General features: G+C 41.9%; 1 protein-coding gene across 4 annotated transcripts in view; it reads right to left on the bottom strand.

Moving 5' to 3' along the window:
- ZEB2 (zinc finger E-box binding homeobox 2) overlaps nucleotides 1–25000 on the bottom strand; it is a 113950-nt gene that overhangs the window by 3670 nt on the left and 85280 nt on the right. For all 4 annotated transcript variants that reach the window (XM_084209444.1, XM_084209445.1, XM_084209446.1 and 1 more), the window contains 6 exons: nucleotides 22138–22209; nucleotides 15944–16132; nucleotides 15023–15237; nucleotides 12421–12529; nucleotides 9589–11558; nucleotides 7404–7584 (listed from right to left, as the gene is read on the bottom strand). In XM_084209444.1, coding sequence (XP_084065570.1) covers nucleotides 7404–7584; nucleotides 9589–11558; nucleotides 12421–12529; nucleotides 15023–15237; nucleotides 15944–16132; nucleotides 22138–22209 — 2736 coding nt within the window. The remainder of the gene's footprint in view (nucleotides 1–7403; nucleotides 7585–9588; nucleotides 11559–12420; nucleotides 12530–15022; nucleotides 15238–15943; nucleotides 16133–22137; nucleotides 22210–25000) is intronic.

The following is a 25000-nucleotide window of genomic DNA, read 5'->3' as shown; positions in this document are numbered from 1 at the left end:
CTTCACACCAGAGCCCTTTCATCCTGTCAGTTGTGAAATTGTGGTGTTTCTTTAATTTTAAAGAAGCAGAGGCAGGGAGAGGATGAGTATGGTGGCCTGCCAGCCAAAATCAAAAGGCTAGGAAACAACAGTATGGAAGAAATGCAGCAGGAAAAAATATAAATGCTTTCAGACCACTGGAAGATCTCAGCTTCCAGGAAAACTCAAGCTGCTCCTCTATGAACCTGATCTGATTTTTTTCCCTGGGACATGAGAGCACGGAAAGTCAGGCATAGAAAAAACTCCACTTTCATAGCAAAGTTGCTAAGAATGAATACCAAGGACTATGCTAATTTTTTTTTTCTATCCAGTCACAGCTACCTTCAAGTCCCACTGTGAAAGTTCACATTTAATAAGGTGTGATTAACGAATCCTCAAGGAAGCCAAAATTGTGTTATGAAATGAAGGGGAGATCTGGCAGCAAGGAAAATACACGAGAAACCACAGCTAAAGTAACCCAAGTGACAGGGAAACTAGTAGATGCCTGGAAATTAGGGCTCAGACTGCATTTCTTTGTAAGAGATTTTCCTAGGTCTGCACGCATACAAGGTTTCTTTTTTCCTTTATTTCTCTTTATAGTAAAATTGAAAATTCAAACTTGATATATTGAATTATAGCAGTAATACTTGTGTGAACTGTTTTCTAAATCTGCATTCCTGCCGATTTAACCTGTTGGTTCAAAGTCAAACTCAAAGAAAACTCTGGTCTTTGAGCTATAAATGTATTTTGGCTTTGAACGTCCAGCCTTGACCTAGGGGTGCACCAAATCCAGAGCTGGTGTCAGCTACCTACGATTCAGGGCACAAGTTTAGCCACGAAGGGGAAATCCCAGAGTCTTATCTCGGGAGATTTAAGCACGATCAAGTCACTTACTCAAATTAGCTTAAAATCCTAAAGCACTCTCAGCCTAAGTGCTCTCAAACCTCAGCACTGCCAGTGGAAAACCCTCACGGGTGAGGTGGGAGCTTTCCCAGCACTACCAACACCCAATGGGATGAACCTCTGCCCTGACCCACTTGTCCTGCTGATTACCCTCAGAGCAGCACATTGATGTCCCCTGGCTGATACCTCAATAATTGCTAATTTTGTTTCTTTTTTGCTCCTTGCAGCTTTCTGCTTTTCCTCAGCAACATTTTAGTGTCCTCCTCACTGAACTGCCCACATTATCTCAGTCCCTCCCCCTGACTTACTTTTCCCTTACATCAACAAGCCCAACCCTTGTCTTCTTCCACTTCTCCACCATCATTTCTCCATTACTTTAAATTCCCTGATTTTTTTACGGCACACTACATCTGATGCCTGCTACATCTTCTCTGTCCCATCCTGGGAAACATTTGAGGTCAGAGTGGATGGGGGCCTGAGCAACCTGGTCTAGAAGAAGTTTTCCCTGGTCATTGCAGGGACTGGATGACTTTTAGTGATCCCTTCCAACCCAAACCATTCTATCTATGATTCTCGCCCCACAGTTGTGCTCCATCCAGCTCCCAGCACTTTTCCTTTCCTCAAATGAGAAGTCAACCACCTCCACTGCTCTCATCCAGACTTGCCTCCACCCACCCTTCCAAAGCCTGGGTGATGTGCTCATCCCTCAATCTTTGCCTGCTTTGCTCATCCCTTGCACGCGGCAGTTGTGCCGCACACAGATGTAGCCTGGCAGGGAATCATCCATATTTTATAAATTAATTTAGAAATGAACAGATGAAAATACTCCATATTTTCATATTAATTTATGTTAGCACTAAAAAGGCAATGCTAGAGCTATTTAGTCTACCACAAGGCCATATCAAGGCCTCAGTTTTGATCTGAGGGAACCTGACAGCTTGGGCAAAGTTCTTTGTTCAGACACCACATAACATACCTTAGCAGTGCTCAGTGTGCAGCTGTTACAACACTAATTGAAATATGTTTTTAAATGTATCGGGTTTCCGAACATTTGCAGAATTATTTTCTTCCCCTCATGTGCAAAACCCAGTATTCCAGCCGTTTAAAATGAGTGTTTAATCCCTGCAATGTGTTAGTAGGTCATAAAATAAAACTGGGCTAAGGTATTTTACACTGGGGATAGGGGTAATTCTGCAATTGTAGGTGGATGAGGAGGACCTACAACTTTAGTAAATCATAGAATCCCCAGCTGGTTTGGGTTGGAAGGGACCTTAAAGCTCATCTCATTCCACCTCCTGCCGTGGGCAAGGATACCTTCCCCTAGACCAGGTTGCTCCAAGCCCCATCCAACCTGGCCAGAGCCTCACCAACCTCACAGTGAAGACTTTCTTCATGATATCTAATAATATCTCCATAATATCTAAAACCCTAATATCTAAACCCACTCTCAATTCTGAAGCCATCATCTTGTCCTAGAGCGCTGTCACGCAGTGCCACAACATTCTTAACATCATTGGAGCAGAGATAAGTCAAAAGGAAGCAGATTTGACATCCCACCCCACAGGTTGTATCCGATCCCATCCGAGATCCCCTGTGCCATCCATGGGGGATGAAGCTAGGAGAGGTGGGCCTGAGGAAGCTCATGAAACATTTGTGTTTCATCAGATGGATAAGTGATGTAGATGCCACATTTTGCAATGAAATTAAATGATAAATCTCTATCAAATATCTAGAAGAAATGTTTGGGCCTTTTTTGCTTCGTTGCAAAACACAGGTCCCCGTGGGGGCCCATGCTCAATCTACAGAGGGGAAGTTAAAACTAATCTGTGAAGTCTCTAAAATTGCATTTCTGTTAAAACAAGACAACAACAGCAAAAAAATCTCTGATAGTATGTATCTCAGTCTTTCTGGGCTAAAAGTCTTTGACTGAAAAGCTGTGCATTTCCCATCTGCAGTGGTATAAAAGTCACAAGACATCAGATCACAAGCTGTCACTGGTCCCAGACTAAATATCTCCCATCCTTTGCCTAAGGCAAGTGGGTCTCTTTTCCATGGGAGGGGGCCAAACAGAAATCCCACTCTTCGGGGGAAAGAAGGAAACATTTTGGTGACAGTGTGTTTTTTATTGTTTTTTAAGGCAGCTCTTTTGAAGCTGCTCAGGGGTTTGGATGTTAGATGTAGTCCCAATGGAGATGGATTAGTGGCCAGAGCATAGCAAGGGGGCCAAAGGTGCAAGATAAATGCAATTTATATATAATTGCCCAAGCTGCACCTGTTCCTTTTTCAATAGGAGACCTTGTCTGCAGACACAAACATAGAATATATCCCTTTTTTCCCCTTTATTTGAGTGTAAAATGGGGAATTCTAAACTTGTATCAGAGTAAAGCAAGAAAAAATAACCTTTAAATAGCATGTAAATTTTTTATGAATCAAGCTCTAAATAAAGAAAACTCCCAAGCTGGGAATTCAAAACACTAGCCAGAGAGAGCTGATTTGCTACCAGGCTCAAGAACAATATTTAGTTTACAGAATCAATCTGGAAATAAAACTAGTGCTTGCATCAGCATGAAAGCTACAAAAATAAAAAAGAGGTCTTAATAAAATATACAGTGGAAAAGGAAAGGATGAAAGCCCTAGCACAGCTATGAGGCCCTCGACAGCCCACACAAGTAATAAAATAGAATATGATGTAATATAGAACAACAATGAAAGGATTTTAAATTTCTAGGTAGGATTCTGAAAAACTGTTTCCAGCTTTTGTTGCAGAGCAGGCACGCTGAGAGTTCCCCTGTGAAGCTACAACAAAGCTGGTGTGTGGCAGACACGGGCGTTGACGAGGGCAGAACAAACATTAACCTTACTCCTCCATCACTGGACCAGGAGCCAGGATATTTCTGTATTTCTAGATGCTCTATTTTTCTGTTTGCTCTCCTGCTCACTCACCCACTCCTGGTTTCCCTCCTTATCAGCAGCACCAAGAATTTTTTGCTCGCCAAAGCGCCGATGCTTTGCCGTGAAGGCAACCACCTTCTTCACCTTTCCTAAGGAAAGTGTCTTGAACCTTCTGCTAAGCAGCTTGGAAAAATCTGAGATTAGACACATCCCATATTGGCTCAACTAATTTCAGCCTGTCCAAATTAGGGTGAGTCTGTAAGATTCCACAGGAAAATCACATGAGCACTGAATGCCTGTGCTACCTGCCATGCTCTGCACCCCAATTACAGCGCTTAATCCCCTGGCTCTAAGGAAGCAGGAACTTGGGAATCTCAAATTCTAAGAGGGACCCATAACTTCTCTCAAAATTCAATGGCATCCCAAAATTAAATTGTCAGATTTTGGTTCTGCAACAAACAGTGGCCTCTACACTAAATTTCAGATGAGCCAGAGCCAATGCAATTCACTCATTGCAGTAACACAACAAATTTTCCTTCTCCCCATGAAGCTGAAAGCTATTACAGAATACCACCAATACTGCACAAATTAAAGACTATGGATTGTGAAATTTGTGGCCCTTTTTCTGCTGTGCTCCAGCTGTGGCAGGCATGGTGTACAGAGGTAATCACAGAGCTCTTTGTCTTACGGCTGGCTGCATGGTCCCACCAAAAGTTCTTGGGCTGACAAAAAGAACTGGCCAAATCCTATTCTTCTTGCCCTGGCACAGAAACTCAGCTCCACTGCAATACCTAAACATTCCTGTTTTCTCCTTTACAATACTTGATTAACAATAAACAATGATTCAGACAGCTTATGTAGTTTTACCTGTCAGTGTTTGGCTTCAAATGATTTCCCTGTGATAAATTTTTAGGGGCTTCTGTCTGACTCTTTTAACCCTTGTTCTATCACTGGCTGCAATAGATACACAGACCTTGAGAAGGGGTGACAGATAAAAATCTGATTGTCCCAAAGTTCTAATAAAACACATATATTCTTTTTACACAGAAAAAGGGAGATTGTTACAAACAACATCCATTATTTCGTGCTTCTCCAGGAAAGACAGAAAGCGTTCCAATTCCTCCTAAAACAAGTTTTTAATGAAGCTACAACAGGCCATGATCAGCTGCTCAGAAACAACAACACCCCAAGAAAAAAAAAGGCTTTCTTTCTCATTTTCAAGTCTCAAAAAGTTGGTTGAAAAACCTGGGCCTGCTCTTACAATGACCCCAAAGGCAGAAGAGAGTGTTACTTTCAATTTGGTTCCTTCCACTGAACATGAACTGCAGTTTCACACCTATGTTATTAATGCAATTACAAACTCTGCCTGAAACGATCAAATTAATTTGAAATTCACTTAAAAGGCACCTGAGCCATCAGCCAGAGTGCCAGGGCAGTGTGCCTCCTGAAGGCTGTGCATGAGGTATTGGGGCTGGCCCAGCCCAGCCCTTCAGAGCTCCCACCCACTCAAACACTGGCATGATGCACTGAGGCTCCATAAAAGCAAACACTTCCCTGATAACAGTACTTCCCTCTTCATCCAGTGAGCTCCATCACAGGATATCATGAATTAATATTTACAACACCCCAGAGAGGCGGGCTGGTATCATTTCCCCATGTTTCAAAGATGGGAGAAGGTGAGAGAAAGCTGAAGCAATTTGCTGCAATTCACTGAGGAAGTCTGTGGTGAGGCAGGGGAGAGTGCAATGCTCTCAGTGCCTGTGCCTCTGCCACAAGACCATCCTTCCTGTCCCTAAATGCCAGGCTCCAGCCTGATGATGTGCTGTAGTTCTAGTGTATTAAATCTGACACCCTATGCATGTTCTGGATCATAAGGCTGAGTCCCATAAAATTGATGGACGTGAAGTTGAGAAGCCAAAAGGGACAGAGGAAAGAAGCAGGAGAAGAGTCCCCACGCTGCAGCTGTGTGGCATTTTTCTAGGCAGTAGGTTCCCATGCTACTTCAAGACCATAACACATTTTTGCTATTACAAATGCAGTTTATTTTGCAAATCAAGGTGATTGCACACATTTCAGCTTGTCAAATTTTCAGCCTTTCAACCATATGTCTGTCGACCTTATGGACTACCAACTTTATGGGATTCAACCATATGTCCAGATCCCGATATATATGAAGGCCAGTTCTAACATAAGAGCTTTACAGTAGTAGTGTAGTAAACCATAATGTTTGCAGATGGCTGTAATAAAATCATTCAGGAGAGGAAAGGTGCAGGGACGTAAAGCCTTCAAAGCTTCTTCTACTGAATAAACAATTTGATCTGAATAATGTAGTGGGAAGCACATTCTGCCAATGAACTGGCTGATCTAGTCCAAAATGTTGCTTTTAATTTTCTTTCCTAATCCCACGTGTATTTTAACTTCCTTTTGTATTTTCCGTTGTGGGATTAGCTTAAAATTTGGAAGAAAAGTATAAGAAGGAAAAATAACAAAGTAAAGGATTTTGTTTTAAAGGCACCGTCCACTTCTGAATTGTAAATTTTTCATCTGTGAAAAGGCAAAGGGTTATGTGGGGCCTGGAAGATGTATTAATAGAGAAGTATAAGGTTTTTACCCTCACATGGTGAGATTGAAGGATGATGTGACTTGCTTCATTTCCTGAAGCGGGACTCAGCTTTCAAAGTTAAGGCAAGTTTCCTCCTGAGTAAACTTTTTCTAACTCTAGGAAGTTGGAGTTTGGTTTATGTCCTGCTGCACAATAATTCAGATGATAATTCACATTCCCTTTGTCCAACATAACTTGATATCTCTATTATTTGGGAAGCTCCGGTCCCATTTTCCCCTAACTGAAACATGCTGAGCCAATGTGTGGCCCTCAGAGAGCTCTGTCCTGGCTGACAGTGGGGAAGGGAGCACTGTTAGTAAGGGGAACCACGGCCAGCATAGGTGTGATAGAAGGTCTTTTTCAAACCAAAGTATTTTTTAAGCTGACAGTGCGTGGTGAGCTTTGGCAAGCTTCCTTGAACTAGACAAAAATCACTTCCTACTCAGGAAAGAAGGGAACCTTCCCTGGGCATTAACTGGGAAGTGAAAAAGTGAACTGCAACCTGCTTGTGCTGCTGGTGTGCAAAATCACTGCAAGAGGAAACCCCCTGAGCTGTTGACTTTCAGATAACTTGGCCAGAGCCAGCTCTCATGCTGCTAACGTCAGTGGCCCTTTTCCTACTGGATTAAATGAAGCTGGGTCAGATAGTGTCTAAGAAACAAGAAACACACTGCCGCTCTTCCTTCCCATGCCAGACTTTGTGTTGACCAAGTTGGAGTTGTTTCTGAGTGCTAGGGCCTGTCTCATTTCCAGAGGGCTTGGCCTGGGAGATGATGATTGCCGCAGCACCTACCAACATTCACCCCATGACACCCAGCTGTCCTTAACCACGCAATAACCATCAAAAAAAAAAAAATTAAAAAATAAGCCAGAACAGAAAAAAAGACTTTTTTGAAAGCCTCAGCACCTGCACAAATGTAATCATGAAAGACTGTGAAGAACAGAGCACGACCCTCAATCCTGCCCTCGGCGTGCGCGCCTGCCCTACCTGTGTGCTCGTATTTGTGTCGCAGCAGGGAACTGCTCTTCTGGAATGTCTTGTCACATAAGTCACACGCGTACATGCCACTTTCTGTCTTCTTGATCTTCTTTCGGGACAGACAGGAGTCGGAGTCCGTCATGTCGTCGAGGCCGGACATGTAGTCTGGGGTTCCATCAAGCAATTCTCCCTGCGAGGGAACCACTCGTCAGCGAGAGCCTCTCCCGCCACCAGCCCTGCCCACCAGCCACAATTACACAAGTTACAGTCGTCCCTTGGTGGTCCCTCTTAGCTGAGGAATATGAATAATGGAACTACAGCTGATGGAAAGTATGGAAGTAACGAGGAGCCTTCTACTTCTATGCCTCAAACCAACTTTCTGTCTTCGAGCACTCTGCAGTAATGTGGTTTGCACAAACCAACAGTATTTACCACATCAGCACTAAATATTTCCAAGAAAGTGTGAAGAGGAGGCTCTTCATGGCCAGCAAAAGGTATTGTATTATTTTACAGAGGTAAATGTAAGCAACACCTAAGGGATCCTTCCTTTCAAAATTCCGAAAGTTGGGTGTATTCTGTATCTGTAGAAAGGTTTTAATTGAATTTTATATTTAGGTACAAATGTTATTATTATGCAATCCATTTAAATGTATGTCTCCCGACTAAAGGCCTCAAGCTATATTTTTATATTTAATTTTGTAATTTGAAATAGGGAATATTAATAACACTTTTTATCAATGTTCTATCTATGTTAAAACAGCCTTCAGCATTAAGCAATAATGAATGTGGATCAGTAAATTATTAAATTTCTTGATATTTATTTTGTCTCGATCCAAAGAGAGTGCAAACTTGCATGATAACATACATTTCCATTTGCTATCACACAGTTCAGTTTTCTTAGACTAGGTTTGCACTAATTAATATTAGAGAAGATTAAATAGGCTTAAATACATTTACAAAGAGGGCAGATGTACTGTAAATTGGAATAGTGGAACAGCTGTTATGGAGGTGCAGTGCTATTTATGCTGCTATTGTGCAAAGAGGGATTACAGTCTGTAATGTAAAACCATACCTGATTTTCACATTTGAAACTATAAAACATTTACTAGTCAGTAAAATTACTAATGGACGGTAATAGGACATGGGGGAATGGGCACAAATGTAAGAAAAAATTATTAATCTATAATCAGTTAATCTCATTTAACTAAACTCTGTACATTATATCTGAATACACCCAGCAAAAGGCTATAAAAGTGCAAGACTTCTGCGGAGCTGCTCTTCACTGCAGGCATGCAAGAGACAAAATCCTTTGTTACACTTGTGTTGATTCTGGGATGACCTGAGGGAAGAATTACGGGTTGCACCTGGGCACGAAGAAGTGCTGACCCAGATTACGTGTCCAGGGAAGGACTTTGTCTGTGATTAAGGGCCCTGGCTGCTACTTCTTCAAATAATTTCATTTAATCTCTGGGGTTTTTTCAAAGCTGTTCCAGATGACTGGCAGGATTAGAGGACTAAGAGTCTGGGAAGACCAGTAGGTGGCCCAAAGGAAGGGGCTATGGGTCAATGTTTCTCATCCCCCAGACATTCATGAGAAGAGGACAACTTTCCCATGAGTAGTGGGTGAACAATCCCCCATAAATATAGGGAAGGAATCTCTTTCAATGGATGACAGTGTCTATGAGGCTCTACGGACATCTGCTTAGGGGCATACAACTTTGTGCCTGAGTGCAGAGGTGACTCCAAAGGGGTCTACCACTGCTCCTTCTTTGTGATGAAATGTAGTTATGCCTTGAAGAGATAAATTTCCCTTTAAAGTTCCCTCCTTTTTTTCCTCTAGGATACAATTTTTTATGGACAACTTTACCAATATTATTATTATTTTTTTATTATTATTATTATTATATTGCTATACAAATCTAAAGAGAAACAGCTGAACTCTTAACAGAACAAAGGTCATTATGCCTGTTCAAAGTAATTGGTGCTCCTTCTGAATCCAAGTAGAGGCACTCTTAAGTTAACTGCAGTTTATGTTCCTATTCCACCGCATCTTTCCAAGCTCAGACTTAAATAAACTCTGCTAATTTTGTTGGAAATGTTGATTATAGCTTTGGGCTTTTTCTTCTCTAAGAGGACACATCACAAAATACTAAATTCTAGCCTTTCAAAGCAGAAAACAGTTGAAACCATTTACCTGAAATCCTTGTTTCCGCTGGTACTTTCTCCTTTGCTGCATATCGGCAAAAGTAGCTGCTCCAGTTGGGTAGGTATAGGCCATATGTGGTAGGAAGCTCATCTGATCTAGTCCTGGGTATGGTCGCAGCCCAGGAATACTGGTCTGGACTGGTGGCATAAAAGTGGCTGGGGGAAATGCGCTCTGTGGTGGAAGTGTTGTGTATAAAGGTTTGGCACTAAATGGGTTCATACCAAATACTGGGTTAGTGCTTTTATCCAGATTATTTGAATTAGAAAACTCCTTCTTGATAAAAGTCAAGTTCAGCGGCTCATCTGAGTTTTCAGATGATGAAGAAACACTGTTGTGTTCTAAACTTACACTATTAGATTTTGTTTTGTTCTTTGTGGCTATAATACTTTTGGGTTCCTTCATTTGTTTTGGTAAAGACAAGTCCAATGGCTCAGCCTGAAGCTCCTCAGAAGAGAAACTGTTTGGAGTGTAAGAACTACTGTGGGAGTTTTTAGAAGATGTGGAAGAAAGATTTAAAGGAGAAGGAGTATTGCTCCTAGAGTGGTCCAATTTATCAACTGGCTTAATATTGGTAAAATGAGGAGGTTTTGTTAGCCTGAGAGGAGTATCACAATTAGTAACACTGTTATGGAGTTCAGCTATAGATGGTGAAGTTATAGAGTCCACAGGCTTTATTGGAGATCTGGCTGACAAAGAGTCTTTAGTGGGAGTGTTGTTGGTGGCAGCCAGCGCCACCTTGGCACTGGCCCTTTCCAGTGATGGTGACCTGGAACTTGAATACTGGTAGACTTTTCTTTGTTCAAACCATTCCTTCACAAATTCCTGAGGAAGGCCAACAGCAATGGAAATTTTCAGTAGTTCATCAGAGTTGGGCTCCATATTCATAGCATAATATGCTTTAAGTACAGACATGTGGTCCTTGTATGGGTTGATGGGGCTAGTCATTCCTTTCTCAGAAAGTACTGATGACAGCAAGAGGGCTTGCTTATCAAACACTCCAGGTTTGTTGGGAACCATGTTGTCATGAGGCTGAAGGACTGCCTTGATTTCTTCGTTCATTTTACACAGGTAACGCTCATGCTGATGCAACGGAATGGGACCAGGAAAGCTTTCTTTACAGAACTGGCATGAAAATGGAGTGGATACATTGTGGTTCTCTATCATCTTGTCTTCAGTTACCAGGTCTATTAGGGTTCGCAGCTTCTCTTTTTTAATGTTATTGAGCTGCCTCCTCGAGTCTGTGGTCAAGCTCTGGAGGCAAGCTTTGGCTTCATTGACTTTCTCTAATGTATAGTCAATAATACTTTTAGTGGCACCATTATGACTTACTACTGGAAGACCCACGGGGGGAATACTGGGGGAGGTAACTCCTTGTTCCTCGGCTTGAGAGCATGAATCCTTCATGTGGTAAACCTTCAACTTGGAGATCTCTTCAGCCTTGCAGTCCATTTTCTGCCTGGAAACCGTGTTGTCCACAATCTGTAGGACCTTCTGCACCTCGCTTAAATTGCTGCCTACCGCAGGAAACCCGAGCAACGGTGCTTCCATCCCTACACCTAAGTGCTGCATTGGACTTTGAGCAGAAGCGTGAACTCCTAAGGGGCTGGTTGCTCCAAGTCCACCATTCATAAAAGGACTAGTTGCACTAAACCCATGTGAGGCCATAAGAACCTTGTACTCATTGAAATCTAGTGGTTCTGTTTTAATTTTCAGTAGGCCTGTTTGCTCAGACATACTAAGTGGTTTGCCATTCTCCAGCTTGTTTCTCAGCTGTGTGATGGCTGAATTAGTAGGAGAGGAAGATACAGAATTAGGAGAAGAACCCGTCTTGATATTGTTTCTCATTCTGCCATTTACAGAGATTAAACCAATACACTTCTTGCTGCTGATGTGCGAACTGTAGGAGCCAGAATGGGAGAAACGCTTCTTGCAGTTTGGACACTCATATGGTTTTTCACCTAAAATGATAATTAAAACCGAATGTTAATTATCATTCTTGCTGCTATAATTGCAAGAGATTGCACTTGGTATCTAACTGATCGTCCAGTGATTAATAATGAAAGAAATATTAATTCTCTGAACATGGCCACACACCACCACTGCTTTCTTTACCCTCCTCTTTCTACAGGTTTTGAGGTCAGTTTGGATGCAGGGTCTCCAACTGGCAAAAGCCATCAAAGTGTGAGATTTGCTCCAGACTGACCAGGGCAAATCACAGGTAAGCACACTGTAGGGAAGACAGTCAAATCAAATTTAGACTGTTCAAATTTGACTTGTTTCTTTTAAATTTTTTTCTCCCCCAGAATGGAATTTTCACCGGATATGAGCACCAATATGAGAAACTGAGTGCTGATGTTAGAACCTCCACGTCAGCTTGTGCCTGGGCTGAGCCTGGTGACATTTTGCGTGCTGAATTCTGCATCAAGTAGGAGAGCCAAAATGCCCAAGTCATTCAATCTGAGAGGCTTGGCAGTTTCTTGTTATCTGAGAATATGAGTTGTATTTCACTCAGGGGGACTTTTTATTTTGGAAAATATAATGGACTCTACAGGCTCCCGCTGCACAGCAATGAATGAACGCTTCTGAACTCAAACTGCCAAACAATCTATATTATTTGCAGGAAGCTTTACTATTTCCAAATCTTTTAGCAAGACCGTGGTATTAACAGCATGATAAATGAGGATGACTCAGATATCACTTATGAAATACCTTGGTAGCTCCAAGAAGCCAGAAGCAGAACTGTGTAAATTTTAAGCAGTCTTTAAAACTCAGCTAATTAAACAAAATGCAAATGAGCACACCAGCACCTCCGCTACTCACCACTGTGAATTCGCAGGTGTTCCTTCAGATGGTGTTTATATTTGAAGGCCTTGCCACACTCAGTGCATTTGAACTTGCGATTGCCTGCTCCTTGGGTCAGCATTTGGTGCTGGGAGGAAAAGCAGAAAACAAAAGAGATACCAACATGAATTTTATGCAAGAGAAACCATGAATTTCAAGCTTAAAAAACAAAAATTAAATTAATGTGAGTCTGAATTCGTCAAGCGGACCAAAAGGTCTGCATGTACATTTATTTGTCTCATCAGCGTTGCAATAAAAATCAAAATGTTGGCAGTAAACCGAAACAAATGAGAAAGTATTTTCACATGAGCATTCGATATTTGCTTTAGAATTATTTCCTAAGTCTCTCATCAGAAATGTGTTGCTTTAAGGTATCTTATGATGAGAGAAACAGTTTTATAAGAAGATTTGTGGCTCTTAATATTCCTAGCAGATTCTGAACATGTGGGACTCAGCTTGTTTAAAAATTCTGTTTACTGCATGTGGAGGAAAGAGAGAAACACTGTCGTTAGTGGCATTTTGTGTAAGATTTAATTCATTATCAAGCAGGAGAGACTGTGTCTTCAGCATAAGCTGCTGCTGGAAATGTTTTTTTAAAATCACAGAGCAGCAGGAAAGACTTGAGCTACCTTTCGTGCCATGCTTTTCCCTGGTGCTCTTCTGAGGGGCGAGGGAAAGTTGAAAGTTAAAAGGGGTGTAGAGATATAATCAAAGGAAGCTGACCTTTTTGCAACAAGCAAGGAAAGCCCCATGACTTTGAATTTGGAGGAAAAAAAAAAATTAGCTAAAAAATAATTATTATCTTGGTAATCATGTAGCAGCTCTGGATGCTCAAGGTAGGAGGTCAGCCTTTTGCAGGCAACCATGACACAAAAGCCTTTTGCAGGAGCAGGGAGGGGGAAAAAAAGGGGGGGGAAAAAAAAGGAAGGAAAAAAAAAAAAAGGCAGCGCCGAAACGGTATGACAACTGCGAGGGTGTGCTGCCTCTTCCCACATTCCTGGCGAGACAGATGGTGTTACATGGGACACAGGGAGGTTTGTTCAAACAGCAGCAACCTTCAAAGATCAAGCAGAGCCCAGCCCGCCGCGCGCCATTGAGGGACCCGCGCTCATATGTTGCTGAGTTGCATAAACAAACAGCAACAGCTGTTTTGTCTCCCCCCATCGCCCTCCGAGGACTACTATAAACTTTAGTTGTGCCACTGTTAATATGATACAATCATTTTAATTTACTAATTGTAAATGCCATGAGCAAATGAGGGGACTTTTCAACACCAAAGCTACCATTCATAATGCGCCAGTACCAGCGCGCTCTCGCATGTGAAATTTCAGGCAGTTACGTTGGATAAATATCCAGGCGGGTTTTCTTCCCTCCCCTGGCGTTTTTAATGATACGAGGCAAAAGGAAGAACCTTACAGTGGATCAGGTTAGGAAAAATATACATGGGAAAATGTGTTTGTCTACTGGAAAAGCCATGAGAAGGAAAGAAAGGAGAAAGCGCTCTGGAGTCATTTATATTGATTTAAGATCAAGCAAAAGATACGGTTCTCTTAAAAATGCTAATTGCAAAAATCGCGTGATTAGGAAGATGTGTGTTTGCCTAACTGAATTTACCTTCTGTTGAGAAAAACCTACCAAGAGAAATCCAGCAGATTGTGATTTTCAGATTTTTAAGAAAAATAAATACAGCATAAAGCCTTTATAATTTGACACAATGCACACATCTATTTATTCAACTTTTAACCACGCCATTTGAGTTTCCATTACAGCCCTCCTTAAGATGGGTTTTGGGAAGTAATTCTCCAGCTAGGAGCAGTTTTTCTGCTGGTCTGTAAAGAATTTTGTGGCACAGGTCTATCACCAGCCCGTCTAGGAGCACTAGGGAAGCTCGGTCACCTGTTTGAGACACCAGCATTTCCTTAAATGTGGCACTGATATAATATTACACATACCCCATCGAGGAAAAAACGGCATTGATTTATTGCAGATACGCTGCCGGGCTATACAAATGAGAGCAATGCCCAATTCTAGTGGCACAATCACAAATGATAGCCTATGTGTACTGTCGGAAGAGTTCTTCTCAAAATGTGTAATTATGTCTAACAAACGATTATACAGAATACGCATAATTTCATGTGATTGAAAAGGTTACTCAAAAAGTAATGAAAAAATATTAGCGGATCTTTTAGTATGTCTTGGAGCTCCTATTTGCAACACTGCAAAGTAAAACTAGGTGAAAAATGGAATTAAAATTGCTGAGATGTTTAATAATGTATAATTAAAATGCTACAGTTTCATTCACTTTTTGAGGAACATAAAAACGAAACTAAAGTCAAGTTAAAGTGCAAATAAAATTTCTAAATTAGAAATTAACACACTCATTCGATCGTGAACATAAGACTATTAAATCATATTAGAAGAGACCATCAAAAAATCATTTAGACCTCAATTAAAGCTATTACCATTAAAAGATCTGCATCTTCAAAATGCCATGAAAAATTAATAATGATTGCCAATCAAAGCAATATCGTTTCTCTAAGGGGTTATTACAGAAAGAAATCACTTAAAACCAGCCCCCCACCTGATCTGTCCCTGGCTTGTGTGTCACCATATGCCGCTCGAGCTGGGTGCGGTAGGCAAACGTGTAGTTACAGAGAGGGCACGAGAAGTTCTCCTCGTTCTTCTCGTGGCGGTACTTGATGTGCTCCTTGAGGGACGTCAGGCGCTTGTAGCCCCGGTCGCAGTAGGGGCAGGTCAGCAGTTGGGCGAAGGCATCTGGAGTTCCAGGTGGCAGGTCTGCACCCCGGGATGGGCGGCGGGGGGGGGGAAAGAGAGAGGCAGGCCAAAAGGTCAGCAAATCAATGGCAGCTCATGGGCTGATTGCCCGGGATGGTATGAGAGGAATCGCCGCAATCTGCTGCCCGGGAGGGAGGGACGGCGCTTCCAACCGGCGGTGGGAGGCACGGGCACCCGCGCACGCCCACGGCAGACTCGCGGGGCCCGCGCCGGACCCCGCCGGGAAATTAATTATGGGCATCACTCCTCCCGCAGACCTGGCTGGCTTGAAAACTAAGAAATACTTTTCCTGATCAATTGGCAATTTGCATTCCAGCCCCAGCTCATTATGTTACTTATGCCATTGACCGAATCCTTCCTACTGACTCTTCTCCAATTATTTATCAAGGCTTTGGAGAGCAATATGCTGGCTACTCTGTCTTTTGTTGCATTAAAACTCTATTAAAACTTCCCAAACTCACAAGCAGAGCAGCAGCCTTTCTCCTCTTTAAATTCAGCTCTTCAGTTCACCCACCAAATAATACAAATGTGCTGACTAAAAAATCACAATACACTGAAATTACAGCCCCAATCTTTGCTCATGAAATTCCATGCCGCTGCAGCTGTTCTTCAATTTTTAAGGTAAACACCCAGGCATGTAGTGCATTTATAATTGCAACAGCTGCACGAGGTCAGGATACTGGCTAAAAATGAATTACAGCCTCACCATTTTCTTCTTGCCCATTGGCCTCTGGAGTGCCAAGGCGAGACAGTTCCTCAGGGGCTTCAGGGTAAATAATGGCTGTGTCGCTGCGCTGCAGGTACTCTGCTATGCTGACTGCATGCCCATCTCCTTCCTCCAGTTTCCTTTTGGCAAAATATTCCTCAAAGTCCGACGTGCAATTTGCGTTCTTCACTAAAATAAGAGAGGGGGAAAAGAAAGGGTGGTTGAGTGCATCGTCCCAGAGAGCCTGGGCTGGTCAGCGGTGTTAGAGGTTGGGCAGATGTACTGGAGCTACAAGGCTGGGGCTGCAGCTGGATCCTTGCTCCCATCAGCCTTGCTCCAGCTCCCAATAAAATTAATGTGGGCTTTCCACCAGTGTGGGTGGAAGTAAGGGCAGGCAGTTAAATTAACAAGAACGCGGGGCTCTACAGGGCAGCAGGAGAAGTTTATGAGGCTTGGGTAATGCAGGTAATCTTTCATTGCTGGAACCTGAACAACCTTCACAGGGCTCCTGGGGGTCCCACAGCTTTTGGCATGAGCACAGCTCGACCTACAGGACTGAGCTCAGCTGCCCCTGGATCCTGCAGACACCGAGACAGTCCCCACGTGGGAGATGACAATTGCAGATAGTAAAAGACCAAACTTTTCTGAGACAGGTCTTTCCTCAGGCTGCTCTTTGTCAGGCACAAGAAGAAAGTTGCTCACATCTTCCCACTTTTTCTTTCCTCCCTGAAAATTTAACTTATAATGAGAGAATGCGTTGTTTTAAAAACTTATTGCTTCATGATTTCTGCAATAGAGCCACATGGTTTAGACCATTACAGAGTCACCAAGCCCAAAACCACTTTGACAGTCTATACAAGAGTTTTCTTTCTTTTCTTTAAATGGAACCTCAATTTTTTATTATCCATGCAATGTCCATGAAACATAATACATGCTCAGCCACAAAGCATCCTGTTACTAAAATTGTGCTTTCCTCCTCCAACTGTGAACACTGCTTATGGGAAAGACCTTAAAACTCTGGGATGCTATAGACAAATAATAATATAATTATACTAGAAAAGAAGGAAAAAAAAAAGGAGATTACGATTTTCTTCCTCTAAATTGTGTTACTTTGTTTATTAACAAGTCTTGAGAGGCACAGTTGGTGGCAGGGAACTAAAGACACTTGTTTTTAACTGACCATAAATGAAAAGAACAACTTATGATTGATTAAATTTTTAATGTATTTCTGCTGAGGTGAAATAAGAAAATGAGGAAACACCATGAACTATTCTGGAGTTCATGTAAAAGTAAAATACTAAACAGCACAATTCTGCTGTTAGTGAAGCCAGACAGCAATATGGAGTAAACACATGGAAATCAAGGGGGTTATGGTTTTAACCACTGGAAATGAGAAACTAACCAGCTCCTTGGTGTTTAGAAATGGGTGAAGGCTTTGCCTCAGTTTCCTATGAAAATGCAAGGCAGTGATGCTGGCAGTGAAAATGAGCCATGACCTCTGACTGGGAGCCTGCAGCACCTGATTTGAAGCTCTGATCTCGGCGTCATCGATAAAAGTAGATATCCGTCTCTGTAAACCTCATCCCTTTAGCCGATAAAATCAAATCCTCTGGCTGAGACAAATATGCCCTATTTTTCATACCAGCTGAGCAGCTTCTCAACAGTTCTGCAGTATTTTAGTGGCAGTGACCAAATGGCACGGGGCATGGGACCCTGGTTTTGGAAGGAAACTTCTGTTCCTATCACAGTGGTTTTGTAGGGAATGGCTTCACCACCACAGAGTTCCTCTTGGTCCTACTGCAGCTCCAGTTACCCTTTGTTATCAGCATGAGAAACAATTCTCCCCTTTCAACACCAAAATAAAGCAGCTTCTAGAGAAGGGGAGTGTGAGTGTGGAGAAGACAGAGTACTTTACCTCCATGTTGTTCTGGGAGAGAAATATAACAAAATGGTGGTTACTGAGTACACCTTATGCACAAGAGCATCACAGCAGGTGTAGGACTTCTCGTTTTTATCAGGAAAGAAAAGAACTGATGCTATACTTTTTATGGTATAAATCTAACTTGTCATTCCCCTGTTATGCCTAGATCTTCCAGGTGTTACTAGATGGTCTACTCTCTGGCTTAGCACTACTCTAGCTCCAGTCCTTCCCATGTCTTAGCAATATACCCAAGGAAAACAAGTTTAATTTTGCCAAATGTAGGCCATGAACCAATAAGTGAAGCAAGGAGAGGGAGTTTTTCTCCAGAGAGGAGAAATGGGATGGCTCCATGGGATGGTCCCATGTGCCCCTTTTCTCCCCCAGGTAAATGAGGGGTACTTGGAGTTTGCCACTGCATGTATAGTATTAGGATTCAAGCCACCAAGCAAGGCCTGAGTTAACATTAGGAACTTCCATGCCCAACTCAAACCAAAATGAGGTTCTTCCTTCATGCCCCCAAGTCTATCTGGAGGCTGATCCAACAGGCTGTGGAGGACTGCTGCGATATTACCAGCCTTGGCTTCCTAATTCTCAGGATTATTTAGCTTCTATGTCTGTACATGCAATCCAGGAGCTAAAGCAAATGTTTACGTCTACATTATAAACCCCTAAAAACAAGGGGATTTAGTGGAAAAGCTGATAGACCCTTCACTGAAACAATACAACCAGTGCTGCAAAGCTGCAGATTAACACAAATAGTCAAGGGTGTCCATGTGGGTCTGGTTTCTCACCAGCAGCATTACTGACAATTCAGACCTGGCTGGAAGCTCACCCAGAGGTACTAAAAAGACCCATCTGACTACCATTAGGTTTGTCTCTCAGCTTCTGGGTGGAAAACCTGCTTCCCCCCTCCATGCCCTGATTTATTTTCCATGCACAAAGCCATGTTCCCAGACTCCTTGTGGGCTGACACTGCACACACACTGCACATCCCCTCCTGCGAGATCTACGGTGGGTGACCTCACCAAATAAGTCTTTTTTAAATTAATTATTGGAGCCTGGAGAGCAGAAATATTTTCAGCTCCAAAAGCTGATGCGGCTGTGTCACATAAAAATAAAACACATTAAGGAAAGCTATCTTTGGAGGCATTTAGGACCTTTCAAGATAAAGTGGGAGAGAGGTCCAAGGAGCTTGGGAGACCAGTTATTTTGTGTGGGAACTCGTCCTGCGAGATGGTGATAGCTGCCCTTAATCGCAAACAAAGCTAATAAAACCACAGCCTTCATTAGCCAGGAAGTGAGAGGCCCCCATTGGTACACACAGATTACAGCCTGAAAACGGCCTGTCCTCCAACCTGCCAAGTTTTGGTTCTGTTTTCCTCCCCCTGAAAGTTTTTCTTTCCCTTCTTTAAATTAAGAGATCTTTACTTGAATTTTGTCAGATGTTACTAATCAAAACCAGGAAAATTTATCTGTTTGTTTGCAGGGATTTTGTTAATCTGTTCTCTGCAAACAACCCAGTTGCAATAACCATAAAAAGTAGAATAAAATAAACCATGAGAATTTCTTCATTCACCTTTTAAAAAGCTCTTCTGCTCTACATCACTTTTTCAAGTCCCTCTGCAGAAATCCTCAGAAATATTTACTAATTCATTTGGCAGGACCAAAATCCTAAATTTTCACCCTAATGTCACTTCTGCTTTTTCACTATGAAGCCTCCATGTCTCATTATAAAAATGCAGCTGATTAATGTAGGATTAACAAGATTTCTCTTAAAGTATCTCTAGGAAGTGGCCACTCTGACAACAGCAGAATCATTTAATAATGGAGACATTTCCTTTTAGTTTTCTTTCTCCACTAATAACATTTTGCAGAGAATTTGATGCTAAAAGTGCACCACAGGTGTTGCATGCACCTACAGAAACTTTCTGGTTGGATGTGTGTTTTCATTGGGTTGAGTCTCAGCCTTTATTGAACATCAGTATTAGGTCCCCTACAACCTGCAGGTAAAAACTGAGACCAAACACCCAAGACAGGCCCAAAGCCTATAGTGAGGCTGAAGAAGAAAACTTTGAACACTTCCCAGACTATCCAGGAAGTATCTCCAACAGTTCAGGGACTGATTTCTTCCCTTTATTTGTCAAATAATGGTTGAAGCACTTCACTGGGCATGAAGGGGAGCTTTCAGTCCTAATAAAGGAAATTACAGGTGCTCATAGTCCCCTGGAATCTCCCTCTCAAGGGGAAAAGATTGGCATAAGCATTTAATTTATAAGAGTATTTATTATGCCTAAGTAAGCTGACATTGCTCTAAAGAGTCTATGGAGATGGCAGCAACTAAAGAAACATTTCTACCCAACCTGACAAGGCATCAGCCCCCACTGAAAGAGGCTCTGAGCACCTCAAAAAATGACAAAAGACTTGAATTAAACACTTTCAGAGCAACTTGTGATGTTATTTGAGCAAGCCTCCCATCGTAGCCAGAGTAAAGAGGAGCCTAGGACTCGCACAGGACATTTGGGGAAGGAATTGATAGGAGCAACACACAGAGAAGCTTTTGCATTTTAAATGCAGACCACCTAAAACACTCCTTGGGCCATGAGTTTGCAGTGCATCAAGCTGGGGAGGGGTAACCCTTATTTCTTCCATGGAAAACTGGTTCTAGTAGGGGCAGGACCCCCCACTCAGGGCTGGCAGAGGGGCTCGATGGCACCCTCAGGGAGATTTTGTGATGAGCTGGAATACAAGGACATCAGATACTGGAAGGGAAAGGACTAGGAGGACATGAAGTCTCTCCCTTCAAGCAAACCACATTGCAAGCATGAAAGAGTCAAGGCCTGTTATGGCAAGGAAAATATGTGCAAAGGAAGTCACACGGACTGATAGGGGACCTCAAAGGCTCTGGTAATGGTAATTCAGATAACCATCAAACCTTGTTTCTGAATCAGATGTCTTTTAAAATCCTGTTTCTCCAAGTGTTAAGCACAATTTGTCACTTTATTGCAGCCTCTTGGAAATAAAATAAGCTTTTGAGATACATATGTAGCCAGTTCTGCACAGCAACATCATTAAGTACATACGTAATGATGAACTGTGCCTCGGTGCCACCCTCCTTTCATGCATAATAAATCTAATGGATGAAGAAAGCAGTGATACGGTTTTATTTTCCTATTATTTTCCCCCTCAAGAATGATAAAGTAAATTTCTTGCGTTGCTTAATAAGAGCACTGGGGTTTTATGTGGGTGTTACCAACATCAGGAAAGTGTGAGTAATAAAATCCTTGTGAGACTTTGGTACCACCTTTTACAGTAATATTTGTGGAGAGTATTACCTATGAAGTAAATTTCATAATGGAATGGATAGAAATGTACTTACACTAGAAACCTCTCCCTTTTAGCTGTGTAAATCTGTCTGCAACATCTCAAATTGTGACAAAATGCAGAAGAAACACTGGGTGATGCATGGCATTGAGCTGTGCTGAGGACAGAGTGGGGCCTTTGGAAAGAACATGGTAAATCCCTGAATTCATTTGGATTAGAAAATAGCAACAGGAACCTTCTGCTGGTTTGCTCTGCTACAGAAAAAGAGAGATGGCTCAGAGGTGATGCCTGCTAAATATCTCTGTCACACTTCTTGTGCCACCAAATGTATTGATTTCTAAGAAGAGTGGAAAGAAAGAGATGCAAAAAGTGGGAAAAAAAAACCCCAAACCAAACGATTAGCCAGAAACATTATAATCTCATAAATATGCATTTAAAGTGTGTGTGTCTGTGGATCTATGTAAGGGGCTTATGTGTGTCTTGCTGAAAAGATGTTTTCAGTCTCTGGAGCAGCTCACTCTGTGCACCACCCAAATCTGGGGCTGCCAAGGAGGGTGCACCCCATCCTCATCATCAAGCTCTTCGTGCAGTCTCTCTCATTAAAAGGCCACTGTATCTTGGCCCAGCTACTTTAAACTATCCAGGGTTCACCCTGCCTGGGAAAACATCTCCTCACACTGCTGGAACTATTAGCTCCCAAGGAAGAAGCCACAAGGAGCTGGGGCTAAAATGTCGTGGGACACAGGAGGGGCAGCAAGGACTCTTCGCTGCATGAATTGGTCACTGCACTCTCACGATCAGGTTGGGAGGGGAAACTAAAAACCAGGAGAATTGCATCAGCATTTTCCAAATTTTTAACTGAAAACAAGAAACAGATTTTGTCGCTCTCACTCCTCATGCAGCTCCACGTGATCCCAAAGAAAAGCGATGCTCACTCCATGCAAGGCCTTACCTGTACCATTGTTTCCGGTGGTCTGAATTGCGGCTTCAGGCCCCATAGTGTCATAATCTTCCTTCATTTCTTCTGTGGAACAAAGCATGCACACTTTTAGCACAGGCAGGGCGGTGGATGGCTCACAAAGCTGGGGAGCACGCTGTGGTGCCGGGGAAGATCCCGCTCGGGAAGGAGAGAAAAGGGCTCTTGTGGAACTCTACACAATGGCTTTGTTCTGGGAAGTGAATGAGTTCAGCAGTGCTGCAGGGATGAGAACTTATTTACTTTAAACACGACAGAGAGCGGTGGAAAACAGAACTATTTGTTCAGAGTAAACGAAGGGCTTTTCCCAATATCAAATCTAATAAGCAAGCGGGTGAGAAAAAGGGATTTTTTTTTTTTTTCCCTACTTATTTAAAGAAATAATCAGTTAACAGACACTGTGAGATCTATACCTGGAAGAAAATGCAAATGCAGAAGGAAAATGTAACAACTTCTTGTATCTCCCTCTCTATCTATCTATCACCACACAGATCTGAGCTGTCACCATCACTTTAACCTCGTTTGAGGCACAGCAAGTATTAATATTGAGTGGTGCAGAAATGTGACAAATCTTCAACTGTGGGAAGTTCTCCTCTGCCACTACTACTTGCTTGCATCTTCTGTGCACTGACAAAGTCTGCCTTTATGGCCATAAATCGGGTTAATTCACATGCAAAGGAGCATGACACGTGTAAAATTATTTCTTATGTATTTTTTATGGAACGGTTTACTTTTCATGAAGCTGGGGGGTTCAGAGTGAATAAAAATAGCTTTTAGAAGAGGCTCCATCACTGGGGAGAACGATTTTCCTGGATGTTTCAGCCTGCCTGGCACTGCCTGTCAAACTTGGTTTCTTGCTGCTAATTTGTTAGTTCATGTGCAACAGGTATTCACACATGCAGCCTGGACAGGATTTAACCTTCCAAAGGGTTTTCACAGGCAAAAAAAAAATTTATACAGAGCATTTCTTTCTCGCCTTTTCAACTTCTACATGCCAGCCTTTCCCTATCTGAAGACATGCACAAACACACAACCTCTCCCTTTCCCTTTCTTTTTAAGTGAGAGAATTTAGTATTTGAGATTTAAGCGAAAAAAATCTCCTTTAATCATTCACTGAGATGCACTTGCAAGAAATGAAACGGCACAAGGCACCCAGAAGTGGTTCAGCAATGAACAAATAAATTTTAAAAAAGGAGAGAATTTCCCAGAAACAAACACCAGTCGATGATGATTCAGGAAGATGGATGCTGCTCGGCCAATCAAGTGATAGACTGGCAAGAAGATCAAAGCATGCTATTAAAATGCTATTGATACATGAACCATTAAAATTCTTATTGCTCTTCTTTTTTTTTCTTCTTTTTTTTTCTTTTTTTTTTTCTTTTTTTGGTGAGAAAGATTTTGATGAGGACAGAGACTGGCCCAGTATTAATCCATTTCCATGACAATGATTTGACTGAAGATAGGGGAATAATATAAACAGAGCACATTCTCAGTTCATTCCTAAAATTGTAATCTTGTAGTATTCTTCAGATGTCACACTCTACAAGTAATTAGTTGGTAGAATAACAGGTTCTAATTGTATCATTCTAATCAAAACTAAAGCACAGAATGACTTAATTCAGAGCTTTACAACCAGCGTACAATACTGTGGTATAAATATACATGTTTATGGCTTTGAAGCTTAAAAAAAGAGAAAAAAAATTAATGAAAGCTCTTAAGTTAAAATATGCAGGTACAAACAGATGCTAAATTTGTACAAAAGCATAGAATATGCAGACCAGATGAAAAATATTTGTTTAAACTGTACAGCAGACAAGCCAGCCTTGATTCTTTTCCCAGATCTGGCATTCTGCCTCTCTAAGGATCATTTTCACGGGGTTATCTTGCGTCCAAAACATTTAGGAGTTCAATATGTATTAATAAAATGTTGTCAATTATGATAATTGATCTGCTGAGCCAGGCTCACATCTGATATTTTTATTGCAGCCTCCCAGAAATTTTAATCAAGGTACAGTGTTTCTGAGAAGTTCAGCCTTCGATATAAATATAGCCATTGTGATTTTCTTCCTTGATCATCTCATGTGATTTCTGGTAGTAAGGAGTCACAAGTATCAGAAGTTTTCCATCTGAGGGCATGTCTACCCAGTCAGCAAGGGGAAAACAGTTAACAGCTTTTTTTTCTTTTTTTTTTTTGCATAATAGAGGTAATGTTCAAGATTTTTTGCTGCACTTCCTTCCTCATTGCCATTTTCTTCTGTGGTAAAGAGAAGTTACAGTGTCTAGTTGCTTCCCAAAAATTATTCAAGGCTCATGAAGGCTCTGCTCTGCTTCTCACTTTGTGCGGGTCACCGGGGTACACGCTGCAATTTTTCATGTACATTTTAATTCTCGTTTAGCTGACGCTTGCACAATTTAACCTCTAGCATTGCGACACTCAAACATGACTTTTCTTTACCTAAACCTGCCCTCTTCCTAAAATCTGTGACCCTGCACTTTCTGTCTTCCTTAAAAAAAAAAACAAAAAACAAAAAACAACATATATTCACAGCGTTTTCTTCCTCTCAGCATTTATTTGGTAAAATACATACTCTGAATATCCAGGGCTGCTGCTGTAAATCCAGAGCAAAGCTCTGGATGTTGGAGCCAGAATAAAAGCAGGACAGTGCCCTGCGTGTGCAGATGAGGCAGAGGATCCACAAACACGAGCTCAGCATTTATTTAATCTGAATGGATCCTAAGTGGGGGCTTTGCTGGTTTATTTTTTGGAGAGCACCTCGCTATTTGGAGCACATCTGACCAAATGTAATATGTCTGTCTAAAACCACATACTGTATTTATT

This window comes from Fringilla coelebs (assembly GCF_963513975.1).
Source record: "Fringilla coelebs genome assembly, chromosome: 7".
NCBI classification, from domain to species: domain Eukaryota; kingdom Metazoa; phylum Chordata; class Aves; order Passeriformes; family Fringillidae; genus Fringilla; species Fringilla coelebs.
Note: the sequence above shows the minus strand (reverse complement) of the source record. Positions and strands in the feature narration are given on the sequence as shown.